Genomic DNA, 23127 nt, shown 5'->3' with positions numbered 1-23127 from the left:
CTTGAGGGCATTATGCCGAGTGACATAAATCGGACAGAGAAAGACAAATACTGTATAATCTCACTTAGGCATGAAATTGAACAACAAGCCAACTTCATAGAGACAGAGAGCAGATTGGTGGCGGCCACAGGTGGGACATGGAGGGTGGGAGAAAGGAGTGAAGGGGGTTAAAAGATACAAACTCCCAGTTATAAAACGATTAAGCCCTGGGGATGGAACACACAGCACGTCGACTGTAGTTAATAACAGTGTACTGCATATTTGAAAGTTGCTGAGAGAGTAGAATGCGAAAGTTCTCATCACAAGAAAAACACTTTTTCGTAAGTATGTCTGGTGATGGATGTTAACTAGACTCATTGTGGCGAGCATTTCACAACGTATACAAGTACGAAATAATTACGTTGTACACCTGAGATTAATATAATGTTCTATGTCAATTCTACCTCAATAAAAAAAAAGACCTTTCCTATTAAAGGTGAGAATGATGACCTAGGGGAAAAAAAAAAGAGAGAGAGAGAGAAAAAAGTGAAAGAAACAATATGCAATGATATGGCTTGCAAGATTGTTTTCGGCTCAGTGCAGACAATTCGCTGGCTATGACCATAAAATCACAGAGAATGCCTGTCCTTCTCCGCGCATCAATTATTAAAGTTTAAAAACAGTGTGAGAACTCATTGAAGGGTCAGTATAAACCAGCCCCTTTCTCTGTTAGTTCTTCTAGATAAGGAAACACTGACAGCTGGAGCACACAAACCATGAAAGCGTCTGTGGATGGAGCAACGAGGACATGACAATATCTGGCCAACCCACTGGCAACCTTCGCTGTCAATCACATCCCGGCCCACCCTGCTGTAACTCAATGCACCTTCTTTCGGGTCACTAGTGGCGTGGGTTTGGAAGCCCAGGAGCCATAGTGGGAAAAGGACAGAAGCAAAGGCAAAACCAAACGAAGCCAAACTGGAGGTCACTTTGAACCTCTGTCCTCCCAACGTAAGTGCTGCCCCTTTTTTCTTGTTTGTTTTTATACATCACTGTCTGCCCCTCAGGCATCAAGCTGTTAGCGTGTACAGGAGGGATTAAAGTGAGACTGCATGTTGGAGGAAATATAAATTAAAATTATACTTCCTTCAGTCTGGAATCAGGGATGGTTTCTCAAGGTCTCCCCCAAACACTTAATTTCAAATGAGTCTTCATTTATCACTTCAAGAAAGGCCAAATGTATAATTTATCAGCAGCTTTCAGTCAATATATCCTTATAAGCATGTTTCCCATGAGCCTCTGAGTAAAAATATGTTATGCTAATTCTATTAGTTGGGTACACAAGAGCTATCTAGGAAAGTAAACAAGCATTAAAAGGAGACACACGTGAATGAAGAGATACCTATCAACCTGCCATCATCCAGGGTCAGATGACCAAGGGGTCAACAACGAGATGGTAAACCTGTCCCATCATTTATGGCAAGATTTTCTCCCCCTCTGGCCCTATGAGCCACCCAGTGGCTCTGTGCGGGTGACCCGGGTAGGGAGATGGGGCACGATCAGCGATGGGGACTTACCGGGTTTCCAGTGGCACGTTGCTATTCAGCACCCAGCTGTCTTGAAGCTGAACGGACTCGGGTGTGGTGGCCAGGTCGTTGGGCGCGGGAGCCGGGGCGTGGATTTGACTCCGCCGATTGGTCAGGGAGTTCCTGTTGAGGGAGTTGGCGGACGAGTGGTGGTGGGACAGCGTGTGGTTGTGAGGGGGTGGCAAAGGGGGCCTCAGAGTCGCCTGGCTGTGGTGGTTTGGAGGGCCTGGAAAAAGAGGAAGGAGACATGACCATCAGTGGGTCCAGATTACAGTTGCAGACGCTCTGCAAACCTGCTGAAGAGACTAGAACCAAAATCTCTGTGTTGCCAACTGCTGAAAGTTTGCAAACGAGAGCAGCGGTCCCCAACCTTTTTGGCACCAGGAACCGGTGCTCCTAGGAGAATCTAACGCCTGATGATCTGAGGTGGAGCTAAGGCGGTGATGCTGGCGCTGGGGAGCGGCTGCAAATGCAGATGAAGCTTCGCTCACTGGCCCGCTGCTCACCTCCTGCTGTGTGGCCTGGTTCCTAACAGGCCACGGATCAGTACCGGTCCACGGCCTGGGGGTTGGGGACCCCTGAACTAGAGCGACAGATAAAATAGCATAAAGTATCCCAGTGTGGGTTACTAATAAACAATATGCATTCATTTATGCTCTCATCCATAGGCATCGAATGAAGAATGAGAAACTGCGTTAGCAAAAGCAGGCTGGTGAAGGCCGACCAGTGGGATTATTTGAAACATAATAATAGTGTAGTGAAAGTAACATTCCATTCAAGGCTGAACATTGCTGTAACAAGCCCCTATTCCATCTCCCGGAAAACCGGTATGCCGCACACATTCTTTGAAAATATTCCCTTTTCTAAAGATAACAAGAATATGGCACACTTTAAGCCAGCGAGAAGCAAAGTAGCTGCAGGGGTCAGAGAGGAAAGTGGAGTAGGCCAGTTGTTGGGCCGCAGTGAACTAGGGAGGGGTCAGGAGCGGCATCACTCAGGTCCAGGCCTGGGTAGTCACATGGGGTGAGGGCTCAAGGCAGCCCGCCCAGTTTTTCCAGGGTAGCTAAAGACCTGGACTTTTAGATAAAATTTCTTGTTTTTTTAAAAAGTTGACGATTAACTAAAAAAAAAAAATGTGTATGTGTTTGTGTGTGTGTATATGTCTACAGACATATATATATATGTGTGTGTGTGTGTATATATATATATATATATACACAAACACATTTGTATATATCTATAAAATCTTTTTTTAATGAGTCAATAAACACACCTGTGAGCCTGCTCGAAGCAGCAGGCTGATAAGGTCTCTCCTCTGAGAGATGAACCCTGAGGACTCGGTCTCTGGAGAAGGTCAGGGTTGATGTTTCCATGACCTTGACTCCCAATCGCTTCCTGTTTTCTAGTCCTGAAAGCTCTATCCTTGTGGGGGAAAAACACACAAAGAACTGTGCGCCGTCCCTTGGAAATATGACCACAGATGACGACTCCACGCAGAGTTTTCCTAGCAACCCATTCTCAAGCTACAGAATGAAGTATTTTAAGCGTAATGAAAATGAAAGCGGTTCGCTATGCAATGGAAGCCTATAATTTGGTTTTAATGGCTGCTGAAACATGACTTTTGATTTGTGTCCTTTGAGAAAGTTTATTTTCTGAAGCCTCCAGTCGGGGTTGGCAGCTCACCAGGTGACTGCCGAGCCTTGTCATTTTGGCCCCTGCCAACTTTTAAAATCCTCAGCCCCTGCTGTCCTGGCTTTAAGAAGTTGGCTCAAGTCATTTAAACAAGCAATTTGACACAAATTTCAACTACTTGTCTCCTTATGTGGCCAGGCTACATCTCCGAAAGGTGTAATCTACATTCCACGGCTCCTGTGAAGCCTGCAGATACATTCCGAGGAAAAGACAACATGTCAAGAAGATACTAGGTTTGGAGAGCATCGTGACCACAAAACTAAAGAAGAAAATATGGCAGAAAGTGGTTCCTCGAAGTTTGCATGTCTGGGCTGAAATTACTTGGGATTTTTATTTTTTTACTTTTTTTTATTTTTTGGTGTTCAGAAAAAGACAACTAAAACTAAAACCTAGTGGGCAATGCCACTGCACAGTTAGTTGCACAGATTTTTAAATCGCGTCCCCCCAATGAACCTGCAATTCGTATTTTACATTGTGTGCCACTGACATTTTAAATATATCTTTGAGGGAATTTCGTAGCCATAGCAGGCCATTATATTTTCTTGCATTGTTGTCTGGCTAAGTAATGTATTATTATATAGTTATTTAGCATTCGTCTGTCTCACAGGAGTGGAAAGAGGTGAGGAAAGGGGGTGAAATGATGTCATAATGATCCTTCAGAGATGCTGTCCAAGCCCCTCACACACGGTTAATGAATTCTCATGCCTTTCTTTGCCCCCACTCTCAACTCCCATCCAAGTGGTGTCATTACTCTCCATTAGTTAGACCATTATGAGACTTGCCTCGGGAAGATGAGCTGTAACAGTACACAAGTGAGAACCCACCCTCCTTGGCCCCGAGCCCTAACTTTCCATCTCCTTCTGCCTCTGGCTCCCACTCTCCAGCTCTGCAGACCACACACCCTCCCAGAGAACAAAGAGGTTGTGTGAGAGATTTAATTCCCCAGATGAGATACCGGAACCCTCCTGCTTCCTGTCTGTTCACCCTGAGCTCAGGGTTTTTTTGCTCACCCCAGCTTGTGTGGCCCTTCTTTGCGCATCTGTGTTCCGTGTGGGTGAAATTCCTGTGGTTGCCTTTCTGCCGATGACATATCCAGGGGTGGTGCCGAGGGTGGAGGTGGGGCGAGGCCCTGACTTAGGTGCTGTGTGGTATGTTCCAAATAAAATGGAGAGTGAGGGTCCCAGGTGACTGGAAGAGATGTCAAGCTCTCTTTCTCTTAAAGAGAAGACTTAGAGCTTCGTGGGGGGTGTGGAGAGATGAAAGAGCACATAACTCTCCACTCACCCTGCCCTCCTATGAAGCAACGTGCTATTTCACTGCAAATAAATCAAATTATTGATAGCAACGACAACAAAAATGATCCAGCATCCTTAGTATTGGAAGATGCTTTCCTCATTCCTGTTGCTCATTTCCACTGTGACATTGATTATACTTGCTTATTTATCTATCTATCCGAAAGTCATATTTTCCAATTAGCTATAGAAGATAGAAGATGACGACGATTACGATACAGTGTGCTAAACGCTACCGCGGGGTCTATGCAAAGGGACGTGGGAGCCTCCAGGAGCGGGGTTCAGCCAGTAGTTAGTAGGTAAAATCTCAAGAACTGTGTTCAAGGATTGGGTCTGCCACTTTCAAGATGTGTGAGCCTCGGCCTGCCGTCTCAGCATCCTCCCTGCCAAATGGTGAAAACAGCAGCAACTCCCCGTAAGGTTGCTGTACAAGTTAGAGGGGAAGGAAGAACGGAAACTGTGAAACATGCTACCTGGTGGCTGGCAAGTCCCCAAAACACGTGCGTGGAGCGCTGCTCTGTTCTTTCGGAAATGAAAGGATGGATAAGACGTAACTGCAGCTCTCAGGAAGCCCAGATTTGAGGAAGGGAAGTAGAAGTCACACACTGGCTGCCCCAAAGTGAGTATTACCAAAAATTCTAAGTCAAGATTTTGTATAGTGTTCCAGATTTCTCATTTCTCTTGAAAACGAAAACAAAACAAAACTTCTGAGTCTATGCCCTCGTGGCAACAATCAAGTAGGGATGAATGCCGTCGTGTGGCTTTTCTGGTTTGCCACCAATCTGAACGATCTCAGTTACCTTAATCGGCCCAGAAGTCCGTGTTTACGTTGCCCGCTGGTAGGCATTTATGCTTTTGACTGCTGTATTTTGACCTCAGTATTCTGTGCAGGTAACATATCTCTAATGTGACAACATTTCTGCTACAACTACTGATCTCAAGCATTTTTTGTGTTTTTCAGTTTTCATTACAGTCATCCAATGCGTTTGCTGGATGGGATGGTTTTCCATTACAGAAATGCAAACAATGGCGACAACAGGCCCTACTGTGTTCCAGGAAGCCAAATTACGTGACAAAGACCTTCTCTAAGGCAACTGATATCTTCCATCTATGGTGAAACAGAAATGACTAACTCAGTTCGATGAAGAAACCTTCATGTCTACTCTGTTTCACACATTTATCAGGTTTAATTAATGTGCATATTATTAATGGCTCTCCTATTACATAAATATGAAATCATATATTAATACAATTGAACCACGAATAACTATGTAACAAATGCTGACACAGTATCAACCTAATAAGGATTCTATTAGCAGGCAAAAGGCAACTGTCATTAAAATCACAGTGCTAATCTGTTATGCTGCATCTGATTTACCTTGAACTGAGAACCTAGAATTTATTTTTAGGTATAATGTGGCTTTTAGTCCTGGGAATAAGGAGCTGTATATTTGTTCTTTTCTTAAAAGCTAGAGCAGGATAGGTGAGACTCTTAGCAAAGATAAGTGAATGCATAGAGAAGGTGTTTCCTGTATATTTAAAACTTAAGTGCTTGAATGTGCACTTAATTTGTCCTGTTTGCTTATTTGATTATGTTTGCTTGAAGGGTCTCTGCTTCTGTGTTTTCAGATTTATTGTGGGATAGCTTCCAGAAATTTTGATCTGGACAGGGCTGCCGTTCACATATTTTGTCCTTCCTGAATGGTAATTGGTTGACAGTGGAATTTTAAGAAAGAGTAAGCAGAGTTTCGTGGTTGGGTAGCGATATCGAGTCCAACAAAGTTAGATGTGGGGACTGTAAAATCTTGCAGTAGCAACTTCTGTGTTGACTAGACCAGGGGTGCTCAAACAGCATGTAGAAACAACCAACACCCACACTCTAAATAATGTATAAAGAATTTTCTTTGACACTAAGAAAGTACATTCTTAATAATTGGCTATTGTTGTTGCATTCTTTCTCAATAGACAGCCGAGGGAGTTTATTTAGTCTGGGTCCGCCCTTGCCAAGTGGGGGACGGATGAGAGGGTGAGGGCAGGATGAACTAAGACAGCCCTGTCTTACCCCACAGTCCACTCCAGTTTTTCCTGGTGATTAAAAACGATGATAAAAGATATGAAAGAAATGAAAGCGGAGGGCTGCCTGACTGCTAATAATTCACTCATTCGAGAAGATGGCGTGCCAACTCTTGCTCTTTAAAATTTCTCAACCCCTCAGACCCCAAGATGATGGATTCACCACAAACTCTCTGCCTTCTTGTATCAAATTACCTCTATGGAGCAAGTTATATCTTGACAACAATTTGAAGATGCTAGAAGTGAGGGTGGTGCTGGCAGAGACTGGAGTCTCTGGTTGATGAAAACTGGCACCAGGATGCCTTGTTCAAATGTGACCTTGAATGGGAGCCAGAGGAAATTGGAGGTGAGGATTTTCAAGAATAACAGCCTCTGGTTAGAACTAAGGAGAGACAGGCTGGTGGTCAGCTCTGAATCCCTGTTGGTCACTTACTAACTGTTCGACCTCTGGAAAGCTACATATTTTTTTCTGAGTCAGTTTTTTCATCTGTAAAATGGGTATCATTAATTTTACTTCTCTCATATAGTAGTTAGGAGAATCAAATGAAATGACCTATAAGAAGCCCGGCATAATTCTTGGCACTTAGTAAGCTATTAATAAATATTATTATTGTATATTATTGCATTATAATTAATAATACTGATAACAGTATTACATACTAACAACCACCACCACGGCTCGGGCGAATGATGAGGACCTTTTGGAGCACTCCAGTTTTCCTAGATCTTTGAGTGGCACCATATGGAGGCAAAATTGCCAACCTCAGACCACAGCCCCCACCTTCATACTGTCTGCAGAAGGGCCCAGTGACCAGGTGAGATGGCACTGATACAGGCAGTCTCGAGAGCATCTAAGAGTCTGCAGAAATGGACCTCAGGTATCAGAGCTGTTTTATTTTCACAGCCTAAGTGACCAATGCTGATGACGACATAATAGTATCGAGAATAACTGCTACGAGTTAAAAGGCACAAAGGCCCCGTAGCTTAGTAAGTGAGAGAGCTGCTATTTGATCCCAGGGACTCTTCCCCCCACTCTGTCGCATGCAAAGGAACGTGAGGCCCCAGAGTGTACTCACACAGGGAAGGAACCAGGACCCCCACCCTGGTTCATACATGTCCTAGCAAACAGGAAAAGCTGACTTGATTCATTTCTTTGCATGCTGGCTGAAATGGCAGGACCAAATCTTATGAGAAATTCGAGGGAATGGCCTACCTCCAAACTCTCCACCTCACAATGCTGACTGAATCAGGAGAAATAGGCCAGAACGACCACACTGCAGTACAGTCTCTTTTCTGTGCCTTCTCTAAACTTCCTCCTCCGAGTTGCAGCCCTGGCTCCCATACCCCATGGCGTGAGGGATGAGCAGCAATTAGGTCTGCTGGAGGCAGAAACAAGGGCGCGCTCAGTCCCAGCTCGTCCTGCCTGCTCTGACTGGAGGAACTTTGCCAACAGCCTGGGTGGAGGGGTGGGTGCAGATGCAGCCTCCTCCTGTGTTTGCAAACAGATGCAAGGAGATTTATTTATTTGTCTCTAAGTACAGGGCACTCTGGACACTCAGCTTGTTCTCTCCTTCCCTGTCTTAATAATCTCCTGAATGATTTGTCCCCTAAGGAATAGACTTTTATTTTTGATTTCTGACCCAAGTATGGTATTGCTGGCTTTGCAGGGCAGTTGACTGGTCTGCAGTATTTCTCGGATCTGGCTGCTATTATATTAAGCTGAATCCTTTTCCTACATTTTAGAATGAAGGAGAAAAAGGCAGGAAGGATGAAGTAAGCCACAGTATGTCCTCTTTCTCATCTTCCGGCACAAGGCTACAGCTCTGGCCAGTGCCTCTCCACCTGGCCTGCACAGTTCTGGATCAGGGGTCCTGTCCTTGATGGAAAGGCCCCATTCGGCCTGAACAGAGCACCAGAGAAGGAAATGGCTGTGATCACTCATAAGGAATGATTTGTACTTCTCTTGCTTACACAAAATATATGACCTCAGAGGAAAAGCATTCCGAGTGCATTCACAATGACACACGGACCAACATTGCATGGGGTTTGCAGTCAGAAGGAGCAATCATTTGTAGGCTTAGAGACCCCAGCTTTTTACCAGCTTTAAAAGCACTGGTGAAAAGCTGGGGTTTAGAGGAACATCTTAGATCCTATAAGACCAGTAGCTCCCATTTAATAAGCACCAGCTGTGTGTTAAGCACTCTACATATTTCACCTCGCTTAAAACTTATAACTTTGAAAGTAATATTGTTCTCCATTTCGAAGATGAGGAAATGAAGGCGCAGGAAGGTTAAGTGGTATAAGTTTTCCTCTTGGAATTTCGCATTTAACTGTAAGACCTCGATGCCCCGCTCCAGTGCACCCTGGACTGGGTCCACCTCTTGTGACACTCAGCACATGGTTTTATATTATTTTCAACTCTCTCGTTTTCCCTGATACGTGATGAGCTCCACCAGTGCAAGGATCTGTCGCTCTTGTTCACATGCCCAGCACGAGGCTGCAGTGCCTGGCACAGAACTAGTACCAAATGCCTGGACGAATGAATGAATGAATGAATGATCAATCGAATGAACGAGAGAAGGACTCCTGCTCCTGGGCGGTTATGTTTGGAGAGCCTCAGTGAAGAAGGACCAGAGCAGATTTCTGCCTCTGTTCTTTGAGCATTCCAGTTGATTATTGAAATCTGGCGCGTCTTCCTGTAATCCCTCAAATTTTTATGGCCCTTAAAGGGCTCTTTAACAGGAAGAGAGCCAGACTTGGGGGGAAGGTGACTTTGATCTCCTCTGTTTTTATCTGTTTTTTCCTGGCTCTGACCAACAATTTTTTTCCCCTTTTTGTTGAGATAGAATAAAACTCAGCTTTTTAAAGTATACATTTCAGAGATTTTTTAGCATATTCACCAAGATGTGCAACCATCACTGATAACTAATTTTAGAACATTTCATCGCCCCTCAGGGAAACCTCATACCCATTAGCAGTCACCCTCCTGCCCCTCCTTCCCCTAACCCCTGGCAAATACTAATCTACTTTTTCTTTCCGTGAATTTACCTATTCTGGACATTTCATATAAATGATGATTTCTTATTGTTTTTCATAACCAAGATGTCTGTGGCAGAGTCACACGGGAACCAGAGTGAGATCTCAGATGGGACACAGTTTATACCACTTAAAAATCTTTCCCTGGCACTGAAGCTGCTCCTTCACAGGAGCTTTTGGCTGAGACCCCACTGCTGTTGATATTTTTCAGACGGAGATTGTCGGGCGAGGACCACTTGGGAGCCAGTTGTGTCCTTGAGGGTCTGAGAGGGATCCCGGAATTTGTCCCAGCGTTTCAGGCATGGCTGTAATCACAGCAGACAGCACGCCTGCTCCAGGAAAGCCCTGCCCACCCCGGAGTAGGGACCGAGTCAGGTGCCCTAGAGAATCAGCTGCCCGTGAATTACAACTTAATAGCGATTGTAGGTTTGGGACCATCCCTCCCACATAGGACAGGTTCTCACTGATGATGGGCCAGAAAGGGATTTTAATCATAGATACCACATCATTTCACTGTACCCCTATACTATACTCATTTCTCGCTTTCTTGAATCATCTGGAAATATCACTTGAGATCAGTGTCAACTCCATTTAGCTACTTTCCAAATGACAAAGACAAAAAAAAAAAAAAAAAAAAGAAAAAAAAAAGACCACTTGAAATACTTGAGAGGGGCTCTTTTAAAGAGAAGATTTTATTGCAAAGTTACATCTGAGCAGTGCCTATCTGAGCATTTCAATAAACCTACATTACCCTGGGTATTTTGACATCCTCTGGGAAAGAAAAGCCTATCAGTGGAAAGTAATGATTTTGGGTTTTTCAATTGCCCTAAGGATCCTGACGATGCTATTAAGACCCATGCTCTCCCTATCGAGAAGTTTAGGAATGAAATTATTAATATGCCCAGACGTTATGTTGATTGTTGCGCTGTAGCAGAAAATACTCTCTCTGTTATTTGAGCTGCGTTATCACTTTCTCAAGCAGAGAATTGCATCAAAAATTTAAACTCTCATTCCAGCTCATCGCATAGCTTTTCAAGATCGTATTGTAAAATAGGCCAGGCAAAATTTGGATATTTCCCTACCCATGAAAAATAATGTGTTCTTCAAAGACCAGCTTACATTTTTTTTTTTTTTCTGAAAAATGAAAATCAAAGAGGAAAATCTTCTTCCATCAAGATGTCATTCTTTAGTTCTTTAACTAGGTTTCCCTTGGGGTGTATTTTATTCTTTTTTTCTTTCTTTGAGATGGTCACAATGCTTTCCCCTGAACACAGGAAGAGGATCAAAACAAAGATAAAATATGATTTTGATTTCAGATTGAGCTTCTGATGAACAGAATGGTGGGCACGAGCTCTGATGTACACCATTCATTAATTCCAAGAATGACCGATGCATATCAGTTAAATGGCAAGGACAGGATAAAGGTTCCTGGAGCATTTTCACTTCAAAGCTCAGCAGAATTATTTACTATCTGGGTGACCTTTTCCCCAAATCTCTCATGGTACATGCCTTATACTGCAATGGAACAAAAGTTTCTCCATACTATATAAACAGAAGTCGGCTGAATGTCAGACCTTAAACTGCATCTGGTTTCATGTCAAGTGACAGCTGATGTAATGGGATGTATAGGACATATTGCTGGAAATATTTTCAGGATACCCTTTCTGCCTTCAAAACACGCATGCGTGCATGCACACACGCATGCATGTGCGCGATCAGGTAATTACACAAGAAAAACAAATATCCGAGAGCTTCCAATAGAAGCATGGCCTGCCTGGATTTCACGGTGCACGCACTGTCCGAGAGCACCCTCCGGATTTCCTTCGGAATGATTTAGTGGTTTCTTTCCAAGCTGTATTAGAGTCGCTTTGCATCACCCAGTTAACGTGGACCAGACACTGTCAGTGGCCCTTCTTAGCACGAAGTGTGGACCGGGAGCAGAAGTACCCAGTGCGGAGCAGGGATAGATGAGAAGCCCCCTACCCGCCAGCAACCAGAGGTGGTTAATAGCCATTCCTACTTAGTAGAGAGAGTTTAATGAGATAGATGTCGAAAGTGCTTAGAAAATACATTAGAATTAGGGAGTACTAAGGAAATGTCAGTATTTTTGCCTAAAGAAATGAATAAAAAAAGACCCCATGGTTCAAAGATTATTAATTTAATGACTTAGAAAACTTTTTGTTGCCAGATATTTTAAAGGTAAATAGCACCATGAAGAAAGAATAAGGGTTCCTTTTTCCTACTAATGAGTTATGGGAGCTCTAGGTCTTACAGAATATCACAATAATCAGAGCTCTTACTTTTCACCTTTTGCAACTTAAATACACTGATATGAAACCATCTGATGGTAGGTAATTTGAAAGGTCTTATAGTAGCTTTTTTTTTTTAACCTTTTAAATTTTCCTTCCTATGAAAAACCATAAAGAAGGCCTGGGAGTTCTTGAATCCTGTCTTTCCTGTTAAGCATCGGCCTCCATTTTGCGTGAAAAGCCTATGGTAAAAATCAAACCTTCCACGTGTCTTTTGCTCACGCCTATCTACGAGCCATGCAGTCTGCTCTATCATTGCGATGCACCATTCAGCAACCCACTGAGGTCCTGAGTTATTCATCACGTTTCGATGGTTTAAGTCATGAATTAGCAATTTGTTTCTCAGGCCTTCTTGGGTTACTGAAATTTTCTAGTATTTATCATCTCAAATGGGATCATTCTTAATCCCATAACAGAGAAAGTGAGTCATCTCTCTCGTGAAATAATCAGATTTGGCGGAGAAAATAATTTCTATCTCTAACACTGTTTATCTGACACTTTAATAGTGTGGTCGGGGAAGGCTTCTCAATAAGACGATATTTGATCAGAGACCTGAAGGAAATAGGGAGAGGGCCATGCCAGTGTCTGGGGGAACAAGGTTTCGGGCAGAAGGAAAAGAACAAAGACACTTTAAAGCTGGGATGTGCATAGGAATTGGCCAGAATAGCAGCCTAGCTTTGTCTCTTTCATTCAGCTTTAAGCCTAGTTCTCAAAGAAAGCATTGAAGTAACTAGGAAAGGCCCAGATCCTCCCTTGCCTTTACCTGATCTGGGGCTGAGCCAAGCAGTCTTCTGCCTCAGGCCCTTTGCACTCCCCATGTCCTTGGCCCTGGAATACACATAATTGAGTGGCTCACTCCTTCAACTGTCTGCAGGTCTCAGATCAAATGTCACCTTTTAAGACACCTTTTCCCAGACAACCTCAGCAGTTTTATCCTCCTTACTCTGCTTTCTTTTTTCTCTAAAGCTCACATCGACATATTGTTAAAAATTGTCTTTTTGCACTAGAGAGTAAGTGCCTTGAAGGCAAGGATGCTCGATCCTTGGCTCCTGGAACACTTAGCAAATACAATAAAGGGTTGTGGAATTAATTAATTAACTAGTTAATTAACTAGTTAATTAATTCCACACCGAGACATATGGCAAGAACAAAGGAGTCGAAAGGAGAGTCTAAATTCTAACAGCAACGGATATCTTTCAAAGGGGCTGTTGCATGGTATCATTGAGACAAATCTCAGTAGCTTGAACTTGACCAACGTTCAAGAAAAAAAAATTACTGTGAGCTTCCTTGCCGAAACACAGCTCTATCTCATGCAAACTGTAGCAATTTTTTCTCTTCTTATAGCAACCGAAACATGACAACAAATACTTTATGAGCAGAAATCCCCACAGAACTAATGATGGCAGAGGCCTCTGACATACCCCAAGTGGGAATAGACACATTTCACTTCCAAACTCTAACAGGATCTCTTGTGGCTCCCTATGCCACCTGCAAATGTTTGCTTTCTATCACGAATCTATTGCGTTATAGAAGTTCACTGCAGGCCACTGATCCACCTGAGCACAGTAAATCCTGCTTCATCCATGTACAATAGGTGATACAAAAGGCAACTAGATCTGGCAAAGAAAGAGGACAGTACTGAGGAGGGTCTGCAAATCAAAAGCAAGATATATGGAATTCCTCCTCCTCCAGGAAGGCTCTTTAGATTAGATCAGGTGACATTCAATGACTTCCTAACTGTGCTGACAAGTGTAAAAGACCTTTTAAAGTTAAATGTTTCACTTTTCCATGCATGTTTTTATTCTCGTTTCGGCTCACGTATAAAAATTTTGTAGGGCCATTGCGACCTATTGTTCTGAAAGATTTTCATATATGCAGATCGTTAAGCTAAATATGAATCTTTTCCCCTCTCTCCACCTGTCTTATCTCTCAAGGCTAACTCACTATTCTGTTGGGTCTATATCCATGTTCTAGTTTTTTTTTGGTTTGTTTTTTGTTTTTGTTTTTGTTTTTAGTTGGCATACCTTTTAAAGGATTCTCCAGGGCACACGGAGAAATTCACAAGAATGTTAGTTATTACCTGTGGAGAGAAACTATAACATTTTGGTTCATTGTGTTTTCACATGAATGTGGTATTTATGAACTGTCTTTTAGGTTTAATTCTAGATAATAAAGCATGGCAGATTGGAGTCCTCTACCATGCAGACGGAATGCATATGCCGTATTGCTTTCCTTGCAAGGTTCGCACTTGGAACTCCTGCTCTGGGTTCTGAATCACGGCAGGATGGCACAGGTGACCTTCGAGATACTCTTCGGACACGCAAGGTGGAGTGAGATATTGGATTCCTGAAGTGAAAATGGAAGTGGAAGATACAAAGAAGTTTCCCCACTTCGGTTTATTCTGATTGTCCAAGCTCCACTTATCTGCACATCTATGAATACGCTGAGCATCATCGCCTGGACTCCGTAAACGACAGAAAGACCCATTATGCACATTTTTCTAATTAACACACCTGTAGTCTGAACCAAAGAAGAAACTATAAATAGAATTGAGAAAAGAAGACAAACACACTTTTTTTTTTTGTCTTTGTCATTTGCAAATAAATAACTGCCAGAAAATTTAAGGACTGTCTCATTAGGGCCCTAAAAAAATAAATGACCTATGAAATTAACCAGAAGCAGCGCATAACAAAAAGAGGGTATTATGCTAGAATATTCTTTCGACAGACACGAATGCTAATCAAAATGCCATGGTAGGAACACTCATGTATTGCTGGTGGGGGTGCAAATTGATACAGCCATGCTGGAACACAGTGTGTCAGTTTCTTATGATGTCTTATTTACCACGCCACCTAACAATCCCAATCCTAGGTATTCACTCTAGATGAAATGAAAGTTTAGACCAGATCGATTCATCATCACCCCAAACCAGAGGCCACCCAGATATCCTACAGCAAGTCAATGGGTGAACAAAGCAGCGTAGCCTGTAGAACGGAATACTTCTCATCGATGAAAAGATCAACTATTGTTGATTCGAGCAATGACTTGGCCACGTCTCATAGGCAACAAGCTGAATAAAAACAGTTTCAGAAGGTTAGACTGTACGACTCCATTCATGTGGCCTTCTCGAAAGTGTAGCAACTGAGAATGGCTCAGAGACTGCCAGGGTTTGCGATTGGGACGGGGTGTGACTGCGAAAGGAGAGCCCGAGGGAGGGTTTTGGGGTGACAGAGCTGTGTCACAACGGTGGTGGTGGTGGCTACACAAATCTATACCTGGGTTAAGATTCACGGAACTGTTCACAATAAAGGCAATTTTACTGTATAGTAATGAAAAAAAAATACAATAAAACAAAAATTAAACACCTCGATGAATGCAAAAAGCAGGTCAGAATTATTTGGCGTTGATGGGGAAAGAATTCACACCAGAGCAGTTGTCATTTCTGGTGGGGAAATGAGGCTGTTCTCTGAAAAATGAGGGAGCGAACCAACCCCACAGCTTGAAAATATGTTTTCAACATATATATGGCATTCTTAAAAAAATAAATAAACAAAAAGCACACAAAAATTGGGTCAACGTCTGTGTAAAAGTCCTATCTGTGATAGCTTTTGTATTTGAATTCCTTGGCATACCGCTTGCTAAAGCTCACGTATCTGTTGCAAGCTGCTTCTGAAACCATGGTGCGTAAAACGGAGAAAGCACAGCTTTGCTGCTCACTGCTGTCGGCCTCTCTACTGACACTCAGCGCAATCCATACCCTTGTAGAAACATTAACAATACTACATTATTCATCACAATAAGATTATTAGTTGATGAGAAACAAATTATGGAGCTTCACAACCTGTTATACTTCCTGAGTGCACACGAGGCGATTGTTCATGAATGGAAATTGCTACCCAGGGAGAGAAACTTCTGTTTGTCTTATGAAATTTCTAACAGTCAAAGGGGTTGATTCTGGGAGGGAAAAAGTACAATGTAATAAGAGAAGAAACAAAAAGTTTACAAAAGTGTTTAGAAAGAACCGCTAAGGACGCTCACAGTACAACAACCTGTCATGAGCTGGGGGAGATGGAGAGAATCTTCTTGTTTTGTTTAATATGATGGCACAGCTCTGCATGAGGCCGTGGATTTATTGGAAAAACACTTTTAGGAATGTAGAGAATGCCAGCAGTGCCGAGGGTGGCCTGGCAATGTATGTGGCCATCTAAAACGGCTTGGCGTGTTCTGGTCCCTGTGCCGTGAACGCCACAACTAGCAAACACCTCGCCTTTTCCATCTCACAATCTCCTGGAATACCTGCCTGACCACCCCCTTCCTCTGCAGGTGGCACTGACTCTTCTGTCTTTCAGGACCGCCAGGTACCACATACAGATGCTATTTTCGCACGTACCCCCTCCCGCTGTCCTTGTGCCTGTGCGTGAGGGACTGAGCCCCGGGTCCAGTGTCTGTTACATGATGGGGTGGGGGAGCAGCCGTAACTGCTTGTTGGTAAAAGAATGAATGAAAAGGGATATCAGGGTTTCCAATGGCAACGGTTTAACCTGGGGAAACAGGTGTGCCGTAATTAGCATAGCTGCCTGTGCTGCTCCAGCACCTGTGACCCACATCAGCCCTGTCCTTCAGAGCCCAGGAGGTTGCTGATGGATGGGGCTGGGAACCAGCAGAAAGGAGAGGGAAGTACAGAAAATGACACTGCCTGGGCTCACAACAGGGAGTGTGGCTTACAAGGGCTCGTCCCCAAAAGGGGCCGGGGGCAAAGGGTGAGGAGTGAGAAATCTGCCGAGGGGAATGTAGGCGCTGACAAATAACTCCGGATGCCCCATCGCACCCGCTGCTCTTCCTGGCTCCTCTGCGTCTCTCTCATTTTTTAGTGTCGTACACGTCTTATTTCTTCTTTCCTTTCTGGGCGCACTCTTTCCCTGGCTCTGTCCTTGTCCCTTAGGTATTCTGACCTTTCCCACGATCCCTCATGAGGATCCAGCTAAAATGCCAACTATTGTTTTGATATTTCCTACCCCTCTTCTTTGCTCCCTGTCTCAGGGAAAGTCAATAAAAAAGCCACCGTTCTGCCTACCTGGACGATTCAAAGGCAGTGCTGCCCGCGCCACCGTCTGTGTGAACGCTCAGTAAGCTAAGGTTCCAAGGCTCTTCTGTTGCAACAGCTGCCCGTAGAGCTGAGGACGCGAACACCGGGCCCTGGGAAGCCTCTGTGGTGCGGACTGGAGTCGAGGCTCCCATTCGGTGGAGACCTTGTCCTGAATGAGGACACCTTTGCGGGAGGGTGGGAAGGGGCGGCAAAGGCGACCAGCCCTGAGTTGGAAAGGCAAGAGCAGCTGTCTTTCCCCTCAGGAATCACACCGCTGGTCTGGTTAATACCCAAAGGCTCTCGACGCTTCTCGTCGCCCCGGCCAAATTCCCTCGTCCCAATTTCTCCCTCTGAAGCAGCCCTTTCTCTGTGTTACATCAGTGGCTAGACTTGTCATCAGGACTTGTTTTCCAGAAGGAAGTAACCCTTTTCGGGTCCTTGCTTGTGAGGGTCACAACCAAGGTGGCATGTTTGCGCCCTCGCTGGGTTACTTTTCGGTAATAAAATGAAGGATGGTTGGAAGCCAACCAGCTTGAAAGAAGATTTCAGGAGAGAAAATTGGCATCTTTCCCCTTCCTCTAGGAGAGAGTCCGGTTTTCTGAGTTAAGTGAAATGCCAGTGTTGGACGTGACCTCCACACTCCCTTACGCCCACTGTTTGAGAATAAAACAATGGAATAGGGCGCCGGAAATTCAAAACATTGGAGAGTTTAGAGTCAAATCTAATATCATGTGGGCAGATTTTACTATTCCAGAAAACAGCCTTTGTCAACCTGACCAAAGAAAGTACTCCAGGAATATGTGCACCAGGGGAATCAGCTCCAAGTAGGCCTGGTTCCTAGAGCTGGTTTGATAATTCCCGATCAAGTAGCACCTTCTTTCCATAAGGAGCACTCTCAGATGCGTTCACCACATCTTACTTTTACGTGGTCTCCTCCAGCCCTTTGTGTGTGTCACATGTATTTTCATAGTTAATCCTAAACAATAATGAGGATAAGACTTATAATACTAGTAGCACTCCCTTTGAGTCGGGTTCTGTGTTAAGAACTTTACTTACTTAATATAGAATCATATGCAATAATAAGATGTTTACTTCCTTGACACAGAATGATAGTGTGATTATCAAAGAAAGATAATTTTACTTAATTCTCCTACTGACCCTAAGGGAACGTGCCCATTATACAGATCTGAAGACTGAGATTTAGGGAGGTTGAGTACCTCGACTCAGGTCGCACAGCTGCAAGGGAGAACTGGCCCAGGCCATCGGATGCTACGGCCCTTGCTCTTCATGCACGAGGGGTCACGAAGGTGTCTTCCATCTCACATTATTTACAAATGAAGAGGGCCAAATGAGTGAACTTTCCAGATAAGCAAAACTTACTGTCTGCAAATGCTTAGACATGTTAATTTTAACCATGATGTGTGGATATATTAATTTGAAATTGGAAGCTAAATTTGGCTGCATTTTTAAAGGGAGCATAATGAGCATAATTCAACATTTAATTGATGACTGAAAACCTATTAAGAGCAAACATAATTGTGCTGCGCAGTCACATAGCTCTGTATCTCCTTTTCATTTATTCTGTCTCCTTCCTTGGGGTCAGGCTGTCAGATGTCAATCTTGGGGCTGCTCCCGGGCCTACTGTGCTGCTCTATACCATCACGCACCCCTCCGTTTTTGCTGTCCATCTCTTAAGTTCTAAATTTTACGAAGTCGTATTTATTAACAATTGCACATTAAGGAAGAACAAACATGACCTCAGGTGAAGGCCTAATGAAGTACAGAGCGAAGTCTTTCTTAAATCTACTTTGAAAGAGGGCATTGTAAAAACTCACTTCTGAACTCGGGGTTATAGTCTAGAGAGCCCGCGTGGCCAAGGGCCCGTCAAGAACACTCGCTGTGTTCCGAGTCGTTACTTAACTGGTTGTACGGCATCTTGTTTTCCCAGCTGAAATATCAAACTGTAGGTTGGAGATCACCGTGTATTTTGGAAAATGAACGCTTGCCAGTGCTCGGGCTAGGGCTGTAAAGGTAAGACTCTCCACTCTAAGAGCTTAGAGGTTAGCTCTTTTCAGTAGACTGTAGAGGCTGATATGGACGATGAAAAACAGGGCGTTGGCCTTTGGGTTGGCAAACTATGGCCCACAAACCATATTCGGCCTGTGACTGAGAACGTTTGGTACGTTTTCGAAGAGTAGTCACAAAAAAAAAAAAAAAAAAAAGAATCTGCGATAGAGAACATAGGTGGCTTATAAAATGGAGGCCCAGATATTTTCTATCTGGATCTTCACGGAAAAAATTTGCTGACCTCTGACCTAGTGGATGAGGGAAGTCTTCCTGGAGGAAGAGGTACATGAGCCATCTCATTTCAAATTACTTCAGTCATATGCACGTAGGTATGTTTGTTTATTATATGTATCTTATGTTTGCTTGAATAAAAGAATGTTGAAGCAAACAGGTATAATCTATAGGTTCAATTAGTCTTGATCACAGACTATGGTGCTGGCTCATTCTGCTGGGCTGTTACCTCAAGCAAACACAGACTCTCTCTAAATGAGACACATTAACATTAGCTCATTGGAGAAACAACCGAGAAAACAAATAAAATAAAACATAAAGCAAAGAAACAATTGAATTTTCTTACTCAGGTTCCACATTACATTCAGTCAATCTATATACGATTGAGACATTCAAATATGGAATTATAGCAAGAGACACACTGCTAAACATTCAAGAAATTACACCTCGCAGGAGTTAACGCTCCCCTTTCTCCTCTCCACCTGCAAGCAGCCTCCCTCCTTACGACTATTCACCTACACAGCTCAGTCTGGACGGTGGTAAAATCAGCAAACATTTTTCTTCTCTGATGTTTTATATCTCGCCCACTATTTGAAACAGAAATGTCACATTACTATCTTTAGAACACTCACAGAGTTTGAACCAAAAACTCTGTAGCTGACGCCCTAGACAAAAAGTGAGGGGATGTAGATTTCACCGCTGGCACAGCCAGAGTAGCTGGAGTTTCAAAACAGCTCTCAGTCTGTGATGGGGAAAAGGCAAAGGCGGAAAGGAGCAAGATCTCCCTTTCAACCGCGGTCAAAACCAAAGTTAAATAATCCAGCTATTTCTGAAGCAATTAGCAGGATGTATTATTTCCCAACACTCATGGGCAGAATCATTTTGAAAAGCAGTGCTCTTGACACGTTTCACTATAAAATCAATTACTTTTAAAAGCAAGAAGCTCATTCTTCACCCCAGGAACATATGATCCACCACCTGCCTGTTCCAAGAGATGCTGTGTGTGTGTGTGTGTGTGTGTGTGTGTGCGTGGCGCTGCGCGCGCCACATTTAATGGGCTTGGGCTTATGGGATTGGGATGCTCTCCCTTCTGGTATGATCGGCACATTTCTGCAGTCATTTCAAACTCATCCCTACACATCTATGACCGTTATGTGGCCCAATTCAACAGCATTCTGAGCCTACACCGTCAGGAAACTTTCATCTCCTGGTAGGAATTAAGCTTCCCAAACTCGATGTGATCTGAATGATCAGAAGTGCAGTCTTGCCCATGTTCAATCTCTGACATAATAATAAAATTCAGTAGCTCCATTTCAGGTGAGAGGAAGCTGATTCAGGGAGATGCTGTATATATCTGTTTGCATAGCAGAAATCAGGCCTGACTTTATTTTCTTAGAGATTCTTCCTGGATAAAATGTTTATTTTCATCGAAGGCAAACACTTTAAAAGTTTCTCTCGCGACTGATGGTCACACTGGCAGGAGACTCAGGCCAATTACAAGTGGCAATGTTTTTCAAGGGGCAAAAAGTGCTATTTTATTTCCAGTGTACATGGTGTAAGGAAGGTACAGTCAGAATGGTGCTGTATTACTTTGAGATCTTTTGCTTTTTGCAGAAATCAAAGGGAAATAATGCCTCCCAGCTAAGGCTGGCACTCACCAAGTTGTAAGCCTTATGGAACTATATGAGATGATTCATGTATCTCTCAGAAAGTTTTTTTTTTTTAAACTGGCCATTTCTACCAAACCAAAAAAGGTAACTTTTTTCTGGCCATTTTAAGTGCCATTTAATAAATTTTTAGTATGTTTCAAATAGTGACACCTTGAAAAATCATGCTTTCTTTCGAAAACACTTCTTTCTGCTCTAGGAATGATCTAATCACTGTCAGAGACTGGCTAAGCATTAACAAAGAAAAGAAAAGAAAAGTTAAAACCTCAATGAGATACCACCTCACACCCATCAGTATTATTGCCATCAATAAATCAACAAACAAGTGCTGGAGAGGATTTGGAGCAAATGAAACTCTTATTTACTGTTGGTGGGATTGTAAATTGGTGCAGCCACTATTGAAAACCGTATGGAAGTTCCTCAGAATAAAAGTAGAGCTACTATAAGCAATTGTGCTTCTGGGTATTTATCTGAAGAATGCCGAAACACTAATTAGAAAAAGCTATGCACCCCTATGTTCATTGCAGCATTATTCGCAATACTCAAGATATGGAAGCAAGCTAAGTGGCCACTTATAGATGAATTTATAAAGAAGAAGTGGTACATATATACAATGGAATATTACTCAGCCATAAAGAAGAGTGAAACCTTGCCATTTGCAACAACATGGAAGGACCTAGAGGGTTTTGTGCTGAGTAGAGTAAGTCAGACAAAGACAAATGTCATATGACATCACTCATATGTGGAATCCGAAAAGAAACAAAACAAAACAAAAGAAATGAACAAACAAAATAGAAACAAACTTATAGATACAGAGAACAAATTGATGGTTGCCAGATGGGAAGGAGGTTGGGGGGATGGGTGAAAAAGGGGAAAGGATGAAGATGTACAAATTCTCAGTTATAAAAACAGTCATGGGGATATAAAGCACAGCATAGGGAATGTAGTCAGTAATAATGCAAGAACTGTGTACGGTGTCAGACGGGTACTAGACTTATCGGGATGTTCACTTTGTAAGTTACGTAAATGTCTAATCACTATGTCATACACCTGAAACCAATATAACATTGCATGTCAACCGTAATTGAAAAATAAAAAAAATTAAAAAGCTAAGTGAATTCAAATTAAACCGCAGGTCAGTTGTAAACAAACAACAAAAGTCAGGATTTTGGGAGCCAGCCTGGAGTCCATGCCGAAAACACACACAAAAAATTCCCTTTTTTTTTTTGACTCTTCATTAATTCTTCATACAGTGTCATGAACTTACTTGTTCCCATCACAGATTGAGAATTTTGTGCCTAAAAATAAATCAGCTCCCTGCTAAAAATTAATCATTAAGAAATCAGTATTTGTGGGGCTGTCTCAGGTCATGTCAAGACTATCATTTAAGTTATCTCTGAAAAAGCCTCCTCTATCTGAGGTAAGCCAAACCCCATCGATCTTTTTATGTCTCTGGTCTTCTCTGGAAGAAAGTAAAAAGTGCTATTTCCCCAGAGCACAGTAAAGAGATCTGAGCATGCCTCTTCTTTAAGCAATAACCATTAATATGGGTTCCGCTTGCCCCAGACATCTGTAATGCTTTGGGCTGTATTTTCTGGCATGATAACAGTGTTGTTTTGAGAACTGGTGCATGAAGAGGACAGAAGGCAAAGAGGCAGAGCCGAACTGCTCACTTGTGCTCCTGTCTCAGGGACAACACGCTTATCTTGCAGGAAAACATAGCCCTGAGCCACAAAGGGAAGTTTCATAAATCTTCTCCCCACTGACTTTGTCAGTCTCTCTCCTAGCTTGTGGCCCACGGCTGACCTTGATTAGAATCCACTCTCCCACATAAAGCGTCAAAGGGATCTAAAATAAGATCAGTGAAGAACATCTCTCAGACTCCTTCGGGTCCAGACTCCAGTGTCTTCGACAACCCATTCTATGGGCAATCTTTCTCGAAAATGAACCAGAAATAATGCTTATGAAGTTTAACAGACATTTACTGAGCATCTGTTTTCTACCCCGGCCTGAGTTTGACGCTAAGACTATAGTAATGTCTAAGATTTTAGTCCCAGTCCTTGAGGAATCTGTAGTTCTATAGGAGGGACAGAAAAACGTCAATAGAAC

The 23127-nt window shown here is 43.1% G+C and overlaps 1 protein-coding gene across 1 annotated transcript in view; it reads right to left on the bottom strand.

Annotated features, from left to right (window-relative positions):
- The window catches only part of TENM2 (teneurin transmembrane protein 2), a 1175329-nt gene that overhangs the window by 262759 nt on the left and 889443 nt on the right, over nucleotides 1-23127 (bottom strand). The window contains exon 8 of the mRNA XM_039877364.1: nucleotides 1557-1791. Within this exon, the coding sequence (XP_039733298.1) occupies nucleotides 1557-1791 (235 nt within the window). The remainder of the gene's footprint in view (nucleotides 1-1556; nucleotides 1792-23127) is intronic.

Source organism: Pteropus medius, unplaced genomic scaffold (assembly GCF_902729225.1).
Source record: "Pteropus medius unplaced genomic scaffold, Ma_sr-lr_union100, whole genome shotgun sequence".
In the NCBI taxonomy this organism is placed as follows: domain Eukaryota; kingdom Metazoa; phylum Chordata; class Mammalia; order Chiroptera; family Pteropodidae; genus Pteropus; species Pteropus medius.
This window is presented reverse-complemented; position numbering and strand designations above follow the sequence as displayed.